The 15679-nt window shown below is 47.7% G+C and overlaps 2 protein-coding genes across 4 annotated transcripts in view; both read right to left on the bottom strand.

The window, feature by feature from the left end:
* Positions 1-2545, bottom strand: part of RARS1 (arginyl-tRNA synthetase 1) — a 33710-nt gene extending 31165 nt beyond the window's left edge. Inside the window, exons 1-2 of one of the 2 annotated variants that reach the window (XM_058545602.1) lie at positions 2460-2545; positions 840-974 (exon numbers count right to left, since the gene is read on the bottom strand). In XM_058545602.1, coding sequence (XP_058401585.1) covers positions 840-974; positions 2460-2504 — 180 coding nt within the window. In that variant the 5' untranslated portion in view covers positions 2505-2545. Of the gene's footprint in view, positions 1-839; positions 975-2459 lie in introns of those variants that run through there. The other variant, XM_058545610.1, reaches the window with a different exon arrangement.
* A 5689-nt stretch (positions 2546-8234) lies between these two features.
* WWC1 (WW and C2 domain containing 1) overlaps positions 8235-15679 on the bottom strand; it is a 151601-nt gene continuing 144156 nt past the window's right edge. For both annotated transcript variants that reach the window (XM_058545580.1, XM_058545589.1), the window contains 3 exons: positions 12221-12454; positions 10008-10129; positions 8235-9020 (listed from right to left, as the gene is read on the bottom strand). In XM_058545580.1, coding sequence (XP_058401563.1) covers positions 8954-9020; positions 10008-10129; positions 12221-12454 — 423 coding nt within the window. In that variant the 3' untranslated portion in view covers positions 8235-8953. The remainder of the gene's footprint in view (positions 9021-10007; positions 10130-12220; positions 12455-15679) is intronic.

The raw sequence follows: 15679 nt of genomic DNA, 5'->3' as shown, positions 1-15679 counted from the left end.
GAAAAAGAATTTTGTGATTTTAGAAGACTTAAAGACAAAGCTATTTCAAGCAGAACAGATCACAAGTAGGCTAAGAAAAAAGACTTCATGGGAGTGGGGCAGGCAGAGTCTAAGATGAATAAATGGGATCAGCTTTGGAAAAAAGATATAATGGCAGTGCAGCCTGAAAGTAGTATACACACACAGGAGAACAATTATGAAAGTGAGGTCATCCTCTAGGATGAGTCATCAGCAGACCTGAAAGGCAGGATGAAAAATTAAAACCCCAACTGAAGCAAGCTCAACTTTTTGACACAACTGACACTGTTAGATTATGAGGTCGTTAAATAACAAATACAGCACAAGCTGCATGGAAAAGTGTTCTGAAATATTAAGTGGAAAAAAAAACCCACAACCAAATATGACATTGTAAAATATAAAAATAAAATTGTAAAATAACCAACCTATGGCAGAGAAGGACTGTAGGTGTATTTTAAAATATTTCCTTTTGATATAGACAATTATTTAAAATTCAAAAAATGTTTTTTTTAAAAAAGGCACAGGCATATACTGTTGAAAAGAAATGTCTTAACTCTACTTGAAGCCTACTTTAAGCTGGCCAAACATTTAGTACGTCAAAACATTTCAAAGGGCCCTGGAAGGACAGGGCAGCACCCTTTCTCCATTACTTGTACCAAGAACTCAGTCCTAACCTGCCTACTGCAGGGAAAAGAATAGGGTTTCTTTCTTTCTTTTTCCAAATTCCTCAGGGTATACTTTCAGAATCTTTGATAACTAGGGTTTTTAAAAAGATACAATAATTCAAATTGCAGAATGAAACCAGAACCCAGAGTACTCACCTTTCGAAGGATGTTCAGTCGATACTTTAATTTTAAATTTTCTTCCCGCAACTTCTCCAAATCTGGAGAACCTTCTAAATAACCACAGTTTTTCAACCGATCAATTTCAGCAGTCAGAGACTTAATCTCTTTTTCCTGTGAAAGAAAAAGCACTTTCTTCAGCCCAGTCTAACAGATGACTTTCATGACACGATAAATTTTACTTACTTCCTTATTTCCCCTCTCCACCAAGGGCATGTTAGGGATGGGAATGATCCCAGTAATGGGAATGAAGGACTTTCCCTTTGATAAGTCATGATTTTCCCTCCTCTAGGCTTTTGATGACATTAGGATATTATCTTTAATATGAAAAAATTAAATGTGTGTGTTGGGGGAAAAGAACAGGAGCTTAAAACACATAATGGATAAGCCTCACATTCCTGGTTTCTTTGGCCTCTATAACCACTTTGAATCAGGTGACCAACCTGATTTTATTCCCAAATCTTATGACTTGGGGCTCTTTTAAAAAGCAAATGCCTTTTGTCACATTTAAAATAGCTCAAGTGACTGGCTTTTGCCCTCTGTGGGACAGAAGGACTTTCCCATTTTTTTCCTCTTTGTTTCCAGTGTCTTAGGTCCTAGAGCAAGCTTTTTACTCCAACACCTAAAACTAAAGACGCGCCAATTCGGAAGGAAATAAAGCTTCCAATCTAACTGCATTACTAAAGGGGAGATTCCTCAACTGAAATTTCAGAATGTTAACCAGGAGATAACGACAACCAAAAAAAAGTTGCCGTAAACGAGCACATATTATGTTCCAGGCGTTGAGTTAAACACTTTTCAGAAATTATCTCTATAATTCTTATCACAACCCAGTGAGAAGGTACTAATATCCCCACACTGACAAATATATGGCTCAGAAGAAAGAAGTTGCCAACTTACTTGACCAACTTCTGCTTTGTGGACTGCCGACTCAGCATAAAGCAGTTTCCTTGATATAGGAGTACTTAAATTACTTTCCTACCACCTCTCCCTACCTGGGCATAAAAGGTAATGGAACTGCCCCACTTTCACTTTTACAAGCTGTGACTGTTCTTTCCCCACGAATACCGACGGCAGAGAGCAAACTCTTGTTTGATAATGAACCACTCCACGGGCTTTTTAGGACTCCTCTCGCTCAGTCTCATGGAAAGAACGGGTGGCTGGTTTGCACACCAGGACCCAGGGCTCCTGCTCTTACCCCGCTTCCCTTTGCCCGTCCCCCCGCACCCCCTGGGAGAGCACGTGCGCGTGCGGGGAATGGGGGGGCAGTCCGCAGAGACTGCACTGAGCACGCCAGCCTCCAGCCCACCAGGTGCTGGTTTGGGGCTTCTGAGAGAGAGTAGGACCCTTCACTCCGCTGAACGTCACTGTCACACGGGCCTCGGAACGCCGGCTGCTTCCTCTCCCGCCCCTATGAGAGCGTCCCTGGGAGGCGTGCGCCTTCGTGGCAGCGAAGGCCGGGGTCTCGGCACCCCGCTGCCCGCTCTGATGGACCCGGGCGGTCCCCGCCTCGCTGCCGCCACCATAACGCTGCTCGGGCGGCAGCCGGGGCCTATCCCTCCTCCTCCACGCCTCCCCACTGGCCCCAGAGGGTCTGACCTGCTGCAGCAAACGCGCGGAGCACTCAGCCACCACCCGGTCCATCCTCCCGTCAGCGCCTCACACACGAAATAGCGGAAGCGGAAACGGCCAGCCCCGCCCGGAAACGGAAACCCTTCCCATGCCCCGCCGTCTCGGAGAGGGCTGGGCGCCGCTGGCACTGCTGCCTCCTGGCGGGATCCAGGCGACGCTGCAGGGAGAGGCTGCGGGGAAGTCGGCCAGGATGGGGGCTGCCGCCCTTAGATTCTCAAGTTGGGGCCAGGGCAGAGGTTTGAAGGGATACGAAACAGAGCTGCTCTGTGCTTGGACTGACTTGGACAGAGGTACTTACGTAGAGCCTTTGACTCTCCAGGGCTTCAGTTTGCCCCTTTGTGAAATGGGCACGCAACTAACAAAATCCATTCATTTATTCAACAAGCGTTTATTGTGCACATTAATATGCCAGACGCAGTTCCAGGCGCTGGAAATAAGTCAGACTTGTTTCTAGAGGTTACATTTTAGAGTGAAGAGATGTATTAGACAACAAAGTAAATAACCATCTCAGTTTTAACTGCCAGGAAGATAATGTGGTAGAGTGGTGGGTCAGGGAAGGGCTCTCTGAGCGGGTGAGATCTGAGTTAAACACGCAAACAGTTAACCTGGGATGTAAGTTCTGAGAGGACAGGGGCCTTACCTGTCTTGTTCACTCTTCCCTTTAGCCCCAGGACTTAAAGCAGCGGTCTCTAAACTTTTTTGCTTCTGTGCTCCGTAAAAGAATTCTTAAATTTGTATGCCAGTGTAGATTTTTTAAAGTTGACATCTGAAAACTCTTGTCCCAACTTTCAATAGTGTTAGTGGATATTTTCTGGCATGTTGTTTCTTGTATAAGTGCTCTCAATGTATTTTCATCAAAACTGTGGAGCTGCAGAGTCAGCTCATCCAATTTATGGCAAATGTCTGCCATATTAATTAATTGGCAAAGCCAGTCCTCTTTGTCAAATGAAATAATCCATATTTACTTAAATTTTAATGTTTGCCTTTTTAAATTTATTTTTGTGAGAAAGATTAGCCCTGAGCTAACATCTGACGCCAATCCTTTTTTTTTTTTTTTTTTGCTTAGGAAGATTGGCCCTGCGCTAACATCTGTGTCCATCTTCCTCTACTTTATATGGGACACCGCCACAGCATGGCTTGACAAGCAGTGCGTAGGTCCATGCCCAGGATCTGAACCAGTGAACCCTGGGCCACCAAAGTGGAGTGTGTGAATTTAACCACTATGCCACCGGGCCAGCCCTTGATCTGCTATTTTTTTAGGATGTAATTTTTTTGCATAATGTGAGGTGTTTCAGAATGGTTATATTGAGTTATAGCAGAGATTCTTGTACCATATGTAATATTTCTTAACCTCATGGAGCTTACCATTTTTGGGAAGAGAAGACTTGCACATGTGAAACAGGTTGGGGAAAAGTCTTAAATTAATTATAAGCAAATACTAAATTGCATGGTGCAGAAATCAAGTACAAAGGATTCATATTGTGTGCGTGTTTACATATATACACACATCCATACTGGTACCCCTATCCTTTTGTTAAAAAACAAAATTCAACCAAGTGAATTTAAAGATCTCATTGGCTTTATTCAGTGATTCATGAATCAGGCAACATTCCATCTAGCGAATAGAAAGGAGCTCCGTGAAGCTGTACAAAATAGAAGACTTTTATAGACAGAAGTGAGCAGTAAAAGGAAGTGTCTAACAAAGGGTGGATTGTTTCAGGTAAGGTCAGCTTTCTTTGGGAGAAGGGCTGGGGTCTGTGACGCAGATTACCTCACTAGTGCTGATCCAGTAATTCCAGATTGACTAGTTAAAGGTCATATTCCTGAGAGAGGCTGAAACTGCAATTAGGTTAAATATTAAGTCTTGATTTGCTGTCATGGAGCTTAGCACAAGTGACTCCATTTTGGGCCTGTTGTTTCTTTTACAAGCCCTTGTTCTTTTACCTGTTCCTTGACAAGTGGTGTGTAGGTCCGTGCCCGGGATCCGAACCTGTGAACCCCGGTCCACCGAAGCGGAGCATGTGAACTTAACCACTACACCACTGGGCCGGCCCCACTAGTATGCACTTTTAGGTGGAATAAAAAAGAATACACATATAAGATTGTATATGCATTGCTTATACATCCTGGAAGGATATGGAAAAACCTGGCAATACAGGTTGTCTTTAGGGAGGCAATTAGCGAGTGTGGACAGAAGTGTGAAGGAGACTTACTTGTCCCTGTAGTGTGGTGTCTTAAGGGCACACACTGGGTTTAATCCCAGTTCTACCACTTACCAGCTGTGTGATGTTGGGCAAGTAACTTAACCTCTCTGGGCCAGTTTCCCTGACTGTAAAACAGGAATGATCAGGATGGTAACTACCTCATAGAGTAGTTGTGAGGATAAATGAGTTAAAGTGACCTTTTAGAACAGTGCTGAGGCCTGTAGTGAGTGGGAGGATTTGCTACTATGGCTCTTGTGTGCCCTTTGGATTTTGTGTAGTATGTATTAGCCATTAAAATAATAAAACTAATTTTTACAGAAGGACTGATGTCAAGGTAAATAAGCTTTTTTTTTTCTTCAAAGAATGTAAACACTGTGTGCTTGTGTGTGTGTGTGTGTGTGTGTGTGTGTGTGTGTGTTAGGAGTTCCAGTCACTTCTGCTTTTTATGCTGTAGGGGGATGTGTGAGTGTTTGGGGGGTGTGCACTGAGCTGGATCAGAGAGGGGTTTGCACCCTGGCACCCCACAAGAATAGCCTTCAGTACTCCTGTTCCACCCAGAACCTTCCTTGCTTCCCGATTAGGAATGACAGAGAAGAGATTAAACACACCTCTGGGGCAGACATTTAATCTCATCCATTTATTTCACAAATATTTATTAAGGAGCCACTCTGCATCAGACTCAACAGAAACCAAGGCAAACAAGGTTCCTGCTGTAAGATCTTACATTCTAGATGGAAGAGAGAGACTAGGGGGATGTAACAAGATTACTACAAAGAGGAACAGTGCTCTGAAGCAAACAAATCAGTTTACTGTGTCAGAGTGACCTGTGGGAGGGTAAATTGGGTAGGGCAACCCAGGGTCACGGTGGAGAAGGCTCTCTGAGGGGGTGAGGCTTGAGCTAAGATCTGAATAGCGATAAAGAGAGATAAAGAGCCTTAAGAAGATGAAGAAAGGATGAAGACACAGAGGAAGAGTGTACCAGGTAGAAGGAACTAGAACAGCAAAGACCCTGTAGCGGGAATGAAGACAAGAAAGGTCAGGACGGCTGGAATCCGATTAGCAGGGAGACAGTTAACTGGACAAATCTTGTTAGACTTCTTCAGAGGCACGAAGCACAAAGATTGCCAGAGTACATATTGCAAAAGATTTGTAGTCAAAAAGGCAACCACTGGCTTTATGAACAGGACAATCAGACCCAGTGAGGTTTGCTGAATGGCTTTTCTCAGATTAGTACCCTAGCCACCCCACCTTTCTCTGTAACCCCATGCAGAGCAACCACAGATTTCATTTTTCAAAACCAAATGTTCAAAATTACTTCAAGTAGGGGCTGGCCCGGTGGCGCAAGCAATTAAGCGCACGTGCTCCACTGCGGCGGCCCAGGGTTTGCTGGTTCAGATCCTGGGCGCGCACCGACACACCGCTTGTTAAGCCATGCTGTGGGGGCGTCCCATGTAAAGTAGAGGAAGGTGGGCACAGATGTTAGCCCAGGGCCAGTCTTCCTCAGCAAAAAGAGGAGGATTGGCATCAGATGTTAGCTCAGGGCTGGTCTCCCTCACTAAAAAAAAAAAAAAAAATCACTTCAAGTAAGGCCTCATGTGACGTGGTAATACCATGAAATAGAAACTAGAGCTGAAAGGCAATAGAAATTTCAGTCTGAAGATGGGATTTGCATCCTAGCTCCTGGCCATTTATTATCTGAGTGACCTTGAGCAGGTCATTTCACATTTCCGAGCTTTTATTTCCTGAAGATTGATTCTGGAGAAAACACATGCGGGATTATGAGTGGAAGCTTATGTATTTATTCTTCAATTTCTCGCTAGGCAAACAACGGATGTTTTGGTGGTTGACCAGTGAACTGTTCATAGAGAATTCGAGGCCACGGCTGACAAAGGGCCTTCTGCCTTCCACAGAGGTGGTCTGTTCTCCCCACAAACGCTTCGTCTCATCAGTCGAGGCCATGCTGAGACACACTTCTTCGGCAGGAGGATTTGCTCCACGCAGCCCTCCCCACACACGAGGAGGGCGTCAGAGCTCCGCTTCATAGAAGCTGCTGCTGCGGGCGTGAGGGGCTGACCCTTGTCGGGAGAACTGAACATGGATGAAGGTGTGACTGAGTGAAAAAATCCATTGCCTGACCTCCGAGTTTTTCTCGAGTCCTCTTGACCCGGTTCACCGCAGACTACAAATAGAGCGAGGATGCAGCTGACCTCAGTGTCAGCAGATTCAGACCCCGAGGATACTCCTTCCCCCACTTCTTCCATCTGCTTCTCTCTGCAGGGCTGGCCCCAGAAGCTGGAACCATGGCCACAAGTAGCTTAGCTTTGGGAAGAGAGAACTTAGTCTCTAACCTTCAGGTGGAAAGAGCTAGGGAAAGACTCTAATTGGCCCAACTGGGGACCCATGCCTATCTTTGGTCTAATCACGGTAGCCAATGGGATGGGTCACTCTGACTGTCCAGCTTGGGTCATCTGCCCCATCGCTGCAGCCAGTGCCCTTAACAGAGGGGCAGGGTCAGTAAGGACCGCAGCTATCTCAGAACTCTGAGCTGTGTAGGCATTAAGGGCCACAGGAGCAGCATGAGACACAACCCTTGTGCTCTTGGACTGTTACAACTGAGTTGGGGACAATGTTGATACTCATTTGAAGAAACTGCAAAGCCAACCCTCAACATGTGGCGTGGAACTCCACAGAAGGAGAGCGAGCCCATCAGAGACTGGTGTGTTCAGAGATGTGAAGCCCGGGGAAGGAGGAAGCCCCAGTTTGGTGGAGAGGAATTGCACTGGATGGTTGGAAGGAGGCCTGGCTATAGAAAGTCCTGGAAGCCACGTAGGTAATAATGGTGTATCCCACGCCACTGTTGGTTTCTTCTATATAAGGAGAAACAGCCAGGTAAGGAATGTAGTGGGGAGGTGGGGACAGAACCTCCACAGCCAAGTGAAGGGGGCTCCACTCCCTCCATTAGCCCTCCCTCAATGGTCCTCAGTGGCCTGGAGAGGGCCATGCGTATTAGTGGGCCCTGTGTGACTCTCCCATATGGGAGAGTGGGGCCTCTCCATTTTGCCTCTGCCTCTACCTGGGCTTCATTCATACTATACCAGTGGCTCTTTCAAACTTCTGTGTGCATAAGACTTACAGTGGGAATGTGGATGAAAGTAGTTCTCTGGGGCCATCCCAACTCGGGGAGGGCTGGGTCAGTGGCTCTGGGGAGGGTCCAGGGGTCCCTATTTTTAACGAGGTGCTCCAAGCAATTCTGATGTGGCTGGTACTGCAACACACGTGCAGGAAAGTCGCACAGGATAAAGTCAGAGAAAGGAAAGAGGAAGAGATTTTACTTGTTCAAGGCTGACTTCCCAGTGTCTGCAACAGCCCCGGCTGAGCAGTCATTTTCATTTAATGAGCAAATGAGTGGAGGGGAGGGCGAAAGAACAAATGTCACCTGACTGGGGATGGGTGGGGAGGAAGTGATGGGGAAGGGGAGAGTCAAACATCAGGGAAGCACAGATGAAGTGGGGTGGGGGAGAAAAAGAGAGAGAGGAAATTGGTTCAGAAAGGCCACTTTATTGATGGAGATAAAACTGAAAGGAGTTCTCCGTAGCCCTCCCTCACTCACTTCAGTGGCTTCACTGGGCATCTGAGACCAGCGTGGGCAGGTCTGTCGCCAGCATGGGCTGGCTGCTCGGCCAGCTCCGCGCTGCCCGCTCCACGTCAGGCGGCCACATAAAAACACATCACAGCTCATGAAGATTCACGGAGGCACCTCAGAATCCCCAAACGGTTCCTGTGCATTTTTTTTTTTAATATTGTACAAAATATGTTAAGTAGGAAAGGTCAGCTGGGCTGTGACATCTGCAGGACGTCCTTTTAGGATTACCGTCCCCAAAACATTACTTCTTATTGCAGTGAAACCTCTAGAAGGTAGAGCTGTACAAAAAAAAAAAAAAACTAAACAATTTTAAGAAGAGCAGCAACTTAACACTGCTTTAGTTCATTTAAATTTTCTTTCTCAAAAATACATTCCTAAATATACAAACTATACAATCTTGTCATTTTAATGCTGGTTTTTGTTTTTTTGTTTTTATTTTTGTTTTTTTTTAATAATAATAGAACCCAAACTAAAAAATCTGTTCGTCTTCAAACCGACAAGCGTGCTTGAGGACCTGTGACTCAGTACCTTCATATAACACCACAGAAATAACTTTAGCCACAGTCTATGTTCACAGCGTGGTCAGTGGAACAAAGGAAATACTTTTCTGGCGATTAGACGTCGTCCGCAGAGAGGGTTGGGATGTTCATCCGAGGCCGGGTGAAGAATGCCATCTTCTCCCTGTGCAAGAGGCCAGCCCTTTAGAGCAGGGTTTTCCCACCTCACTTGATAGGTGTAATGGGCAGGATCACTCTGCTAGGGGGCTGTCCTGGGCACTGTAAGATGATTAGCAGCATCCCTGGCCTCCAACCACCAGATGCCAGTGCCAGCTCCCCAACCCCTCCTGCCAGTTGTGACAACCAAAAGTGTCCCCAGACATTGCCAATGTCCCCGGGGGGCTCAAACCATCCCTGGTTAAGAACCACCGCTTTGGAGGACATTGGCAGGACCAGTCACCTTCAGTTCCAATCAAGAGCCCCACCGAGTTTAACACGGCCCATGGGCCACTTCCAGCACTTCCTCGTTTTAGATTCCCAATGGGTTAAAAATTAAGAGATGTCCAAACATGGGTATACAAATTACGGTATATTTTAAATGTTTATATGCCACCAGTGTTTCTTAGCACATACACAACCATGAGTACCTTATCTGAGAGGACATCCCAAGTCTAAAGGTAAGGCCCCCTGCGAATGGGAAGCCCAGGCTAAATGGTGTTTAGGGCCCTCCCGTGACATGCCTGCGTCCAGTACAACTAGAAAGCACCTCCCTGAGATCCTGGCAGGCAGCAGGCAGAGCCAGGGAGGCCGGGCGAGAGCATCCGTCACCCCCAGGCTTATTTATCATTCAGCCAATCCTCCTCAATTACCAGTGATGGAAACACTAAGAGGAAAGGCTGGAGCAGGTGGCTCATTCATTAAACAAGAGGATCTAACAAATTAGCTCGAGTTGTGTGGGGACTGATAAAGACAGCCGAGGGAAAGCACTGCAGAGCTCATAGACCGCCAGGGACGGCTTGGCAGAAGATGAACATCTGTTATGGGGAGAGCTGGTGCTCTGCTAGAGAAGGGAGCACGAGATGAGGAGCAGCAAGACTGAGAAAAGACGACTGAGGCTGGGGAGGCTGGGCGTGAAAGGGAAGGGCAGGCTGGCCAGGTGCCCACTGCTTACCTGAAAGACTGCACTTCTGGGGGCTCCTTACAGCTCTGGCCTCGAAGCCTGTGCACATCCTTGGCAGCCGCCCTCATCATCTTGTCTGTCTGCAGTTCACCCTTGTGCTCTGCTCGGTCCATCTGTAGGGCAAAGCAAGCAAGGCCGTGAGGTAGTGGAGAGTCCTTAGGACCTCCAGAAATGGGTCAGCCAAGGAGAACTTTCTAGCACAAATGAGGAGTCTATTGTAGTCCAAAGGTCTGAGGGTCACAGAACAGGTACCCTCACTCTTCCTGTTCCACTGTAGGATCCTCTTTACTCAGAATGATGAGGGGAAGTGATCCCACCATCTGCAGGGTGGACAGGTTTTCGGGGCCAGGGAACTGAATACCTGTGTGGACCTCTGGGGAAGTAAGGAGATGAGCGCTGCCTGGTGAAATGTATGCTACTTCATCCAAGCCTCACGGCCACCTGGGAAAGTTGGTTTTATAATTACCTCTATTTTACAGATGAGGAAACTGAGGCTCAGGCATGCTAAGAAATTTCTTTAATGTCAAACCACTAAAAAGTGGTGGAAACCCAATTCCAAGTCATGCAGTTGTGCTCAAGGGCTTTAGGTACATTTCCTCCTGATGTAAACCATCTTTTGAGAACAAACCACAGAGAGCCCTAAAATATCCATGTACTACATACTTAAAAACATTGAACTAAGAATTTTAGTCTATGAAGCCATTATTCAAATGGCTGTTTAGTAGAAGGTTATTATCAGACAGTCACGGACATACTATATTTTTACTATTTGAAACGTCAAATTTTCTTAGTTTGTGTTTTCTTAAGGCAGGATATATATGCACTTCTTACCTCTTTTTGTCTTGGCTACCAGGAAGCCCAAAGATAAATGTAACAGACAACTACAATTAGGTTAGGGATATATTTATTTCCTTCTCTTCCTTAAAACTTTCTCTAATTTTCTACTTTCCCTTAATGCTCTTATTATATCCCTGTTATAAGTATATAGGGTATAAATAATAAATTAGAAGGAAACATTTTTGGAATTTCTGAATTGCCAAAGTCAATCTGAAGTTCCAACACCAGTCCTAAGCTAAGCACCATTTTCCTGCTCTAAGGCACCAGCACGTGCATTGAGAACTGGGGCTCCAACTGATGGCCTTCCCAACAATCCTCCCAGGCAGTCACCCTCTGTATGGTGCTCTTTGTATTGTCTGGCTGTGTGCAGAGAGATCTAGGAAAAGCCTGTCATTACTGCCCTGGGTGGCAATCTGCAAGTGGCAGGTGCTATATAAATGAGTCAAAGATGGCCTCTGTGTATTGACCCTGTGCTGCTTACCTCTTCATGGCAGTCTGGGACCTGTTAGTTTAAAAGCCCACTGGTGCCAAAGTCAAATTTTTACCCACCCAATTGTTTTAAATATAGCCCAGATAAGCAGATTTTTTAGCCATCCAGAACCTGCCTGCTCTGCATACTCCGTGAAGCTGCACCCGATACCCAACAGCCATAGATAAGACAGACCCCGGGGCTATACAAGACCCCAAGCTGCTGCTGCTCTGGAGCTCTCTGACCCAAAGACCGCACATGGTGCAGCTGAGCCACATCATCTAGGTGCATGAGCCCCCCTGCAACCCCGCTGCCTGGGACTTCCTCTGCTGTCCTCCCCTCTAGGTAGTGGCCCCCAGACAGGTGCCTTTGGGAGGTCTCATGCTATGAGGGACTTCCCCCACGTGTAAACTTGTGAAAACAGCACCACCCAAAAATGGCCACTTTGTGGTCATACCTTTTTTCTTGAGTAACCTGGAATCCCTCAAATTCCCGACACTGGGGCAGAGACCGAAGCAGGCGTGTATTCCCCGGTGTCCGTCAGTACAAAGCCCTGTCACCATCAGCTCCTCTCCCCTTTGGAGACGCCTGCTCTGTGGACCGCATGGGCAGGCAGAGGGGTGGCTCAGCGTTCTGTGCTTAGTTTGCGTGTGCCCCAGCACAGACTAGGTACCCAACACGTTTGATGAAGGACTGCACGGATGAATAAATGTGTGAACAAGAAGAGCTTGCATACATCAACATGGAAATGATCAAGACTCAATAAAGTTTGCTAGGAACACTCTCAGTGGCTCACAGGATCGGAGGACCCAGTCAAAGAGCCTCCCACCTCTGTCCCTCACCGGCCCTCTCCAGGGGCAGCACGTGCCGCCTGCACAGCCTTGCACGCCGCACTCACCCGCTTCTCCAGCATCCTCAGCAGCAGGCGGAAGCGCTCGTCCTCGCGCAACCACTGCGGCAGCTCCTTCTCGCCGAGGCTCTTGGCTTGTTCGAGCTGCTCCTTGAACTCCTTCAGCACCGAGATCTCCTGAGTCAGCTGGCTGTGCCAAGTCCTGGTCGCCTGTAGGTCTAACTCGAGGTCCAGCGAGGTGCGCATCAGGCGCTCGGCGCGCAGAGATTTGACGGACGAAGGCTGCGGGGGTGAGGACGGTTTGACCCGTTATTACAGCCCTCCAGAGGGCCCACACGGCCCCTTTCTCTGAACTCTCTTTCATTCATTCGCAGGCTTCCACTCCTTCAAAAATGGGGCTCGCCCTCCCCCGGAGCCTGTCTTGATTCTCCCCATGCCTACAGCTCACGTTACAGAGCATATTTACGTCCCAGGCACGCTGCCGAGCGTTTTACTTCCATTAACTCAGTTCATTTTCACAACAACCTTATGAGGCCCCAGCTGTTCTCATTTGCACAGATAAGGCCCCCGGAGGTTAAGCCACATAGATTGTAAGTGTAAAGCCGAGATTCCATCCCAGGGATTTGGCTCTAGTCCCCACCCACTCACTCCCTACACTGTGCCCGTTTCCTGAATCTCAGTGCTCTCAACGTTTACACTCTCAGTTCATGGATTCTTGTCTCTATCCTGCTCTGGAGTTATTTCCTCAATGCAAGTCTGTTCCCTTCGAGAGCAGAGGTCAAGTTTTGACTTTGTGCTCCTGTAACGGACAGCTATTGTTTCTGCTTGTCCAGCATCCATTTCCCTAGTCTTATAGTCACAGCGCCCTCATCTTCCCTTGGGGATCCTCTCTTCCTCCGTGCTCAACCCATGTGGTTCGTGTGGGGCTCCAGGGATGGGAATGTGACCTGAACCTGGCCAATCAGAATCTCAGTGGTTGCCCAAGGGGTGAGTATGTCATCTAAGGCCAGCCACTAATACTCAATTCTGGTACTCTGGCTGAGCTACTCGGAAACAAGGCAATGTCTTTACACAAGAGGTTGTTAAGCCAGAAAGATATAAACTTAGAGCTGATCATGGTCATCTTTACCATCACATGGGGTGACCCTGTTTAAGAATTATCTGGAGGGAGCAGTGCCATGAGAGGGGGACTGAGGCTTGATGACATTCTTGCAACTCCTGGATCAGTCCTTGCCTGAAACTAGTCCAACATCCTGGAATTTAAATGAGCCAATAAATCCCTTCTTTCACCTTCAAGCTATATTTGAGTGAGTTCTTCAGTTATCTATATGTAAAAGATCCTGAGTAATACAATCATTAACCCTCCTTCTCCTATCAAAAAGCAGTAAGGATTAAAAAAGAATAACTAAAGGACTGTGGGAGGCAGAATTCTAAGATGGTCCCTAAGATTCCCACCCCCTAATATACATATCCTGTTTCATGCCCTCCCCTTCAGTGTAGGTGGGACCTTTGAATATGATGGGATATCACTCCCATGATTAGGTAACTAATCAGTTGACTTTGAGTTAATCAAAAGGGAGATTATCCTCGGTGGGCCTGACCTAATCAGGTGAGGCCTTAAAGATGAGCTGGGCCCTTCCTGGAGAGAGATCTCCTGCTGGCCTTGAAGAAGCAATGTATGTTGTGGAGAGGGCCACATGGCAAGGACCTGAGAATGACCTCTAGGAGCTGTGAATAGTCCCTGGCCTGCAGCTAGCAAGAAAATGCAAGGAAATGAATTCTGCCAATGACCTAAGGGAAACAAAGTAATCTTTCCCCAGTCAAACCTCAAGATGAGGATGCACTCAGTCAACACCTAGACTGCAGCCTGGTGAGACCTTGACCAGAGGATCCAGCTAAACTGTGCCTGAACTTCTGACCCGTGGAAACTGTGAGAAAATGAATTTGTATTATTTTGTGTACTATTTCGTATATATTTGCTCAGTTTGTGGTTATTTGTTATGTAGCAATAGAAAACAAATACAATGACCAATAAAGGGATTTGCAAAAGGTACATAAAACATGACTATGAGACCTATCCCCACTGAAGGCTGGCAAGCATACTTTTAGGAATACGAAACAGCTCAGTGCAGAAGTTCTCTAATGCTCCTCTAGGGTGGCCACTGTCCAGTCTGTACTTATAAACAAGCAGGGTCAGGAAATCCAGCCGAGTGATCTATGTGGCTCAAGTTCTCAGAGCAATGATGAAGATTCTTTTGCTTTGCTCTGACCCATGTCCAGTCTTAGAAACTTGCCTGGACAGGCTGAAGCAGAGAGAGGCAGAGCTCGGGAAGCGAGTAGAGGAAGGACTGCAGTGCCCAAGGGCCCTGGCCCAGTCTCTGGACTCTCCTGGTCCTCAGGACGTAGTTAGGACCCGAGGGCAACGTGGGCTCAGCCCCACCATCAAGGGCTCTAGTAAGTCATCCACTTGGCTAAGAGGAAGAGGAGGTGAAGACCGGGGAAACTGCCGTGGGGCCTGCCTTGGCAGGAAGCGGTAGGACACGCAGCAGGAGCAAGCAGGAGCTTCCACAGTGGCATTTCTCCAGGAGTAGATCATGGAACACCTGCTCCAGAATCCTCCGAGGAGCTTGTTAAAATCCAGTTTCCAGGGCCCTGCCCCAGCTGCCTGAATTAGACTGTTCGGGAGTGTGGCCTTGGAATCTGCATCATCAAGCTCCCCAGGGGACTCTGCAGCACCAGGCAGCTACAGCAGACAGGGGTGGGGTGGCGGACCCTGAGTGGGCAGTCGGCTGTCCCTGTCACCTGAGGCCATGTCCACATTCTCCCACAGCCAGCACTTTCTCTCTTTCCTCTGCACCCTCTCTGCATTGCTTTCTCCTGCTCTCTCTAGTTCCTTCTGGAGACTTGTGGGGAGGGGTGTTGATAGGCAAAGGACCGACTCCTGATTCCGGCTGTCAGCAGCAGGTCTGCAGGAGACAGCGAGAGCCTTCCCCTGCCTGGGCTGTTGGCACTCTCTGCTTTCCCTGAGCATCCCCTTTCGCTTTGCACTCTCTCTCCTGCTCTACTTCTCTTTTCCACATTCTGGCTCCTGTTTCTTCCAGTTCTGTAAACTCACCAGAACCGCTGTAAATTCTGTATTTGAAAGCTCAGAGCGGGAAGGGCCCCTCTGCGACTCTTGCAGCCCTGCCCGGTAAAAGTCTGTATCAGGAGTCGGTCCTTTACCTAATGCCACCCCACCCTGATCCCTCAGCCAAGTCTCCACAAGGAAAGGAGAGATTTCCCTACAGGGGGCCTCTTCCCGTGTGTTTCCAGCTGGACTGAGCAGCTCATTTGCACCTCCCTGCTTCCGGGCGGTGCTCAGAGGCGCGCGGCTCCTCTGCCAGCAGGCTGGGCTGTCCGACTTTTAACTGGTCAGTCAGCTGGACACCACGCTGAGCGGAATCTTGCGTGAGGCAGGCTCCGATTGGTGACTGTGACATCCTGGGTTAGTTAGCTCTTGGTGACTGT

The sequence above is a fragment of the Diceros bicornis genome, chromosome 1 (genome assembly GCF_020826845.1).
Source record: "Diceros bicornis minor isolate mBicDic1 chromosome 1, mDicBic1.mat.cur, whole genome shotgun sequence".
In the NCBI taxonomy this organism is placed as follows: domain Eukaryota; kingdom Metazoa; phylum Chordata; class Mammalia; order Perissodactyla; family Rhinocerotidae; genus Diceros; species Diceros bicornis.
Note: the sequence above shows the minus strand (reverse complement) of the source record. Positions and strands in the feature narration are given on the sequence as shown.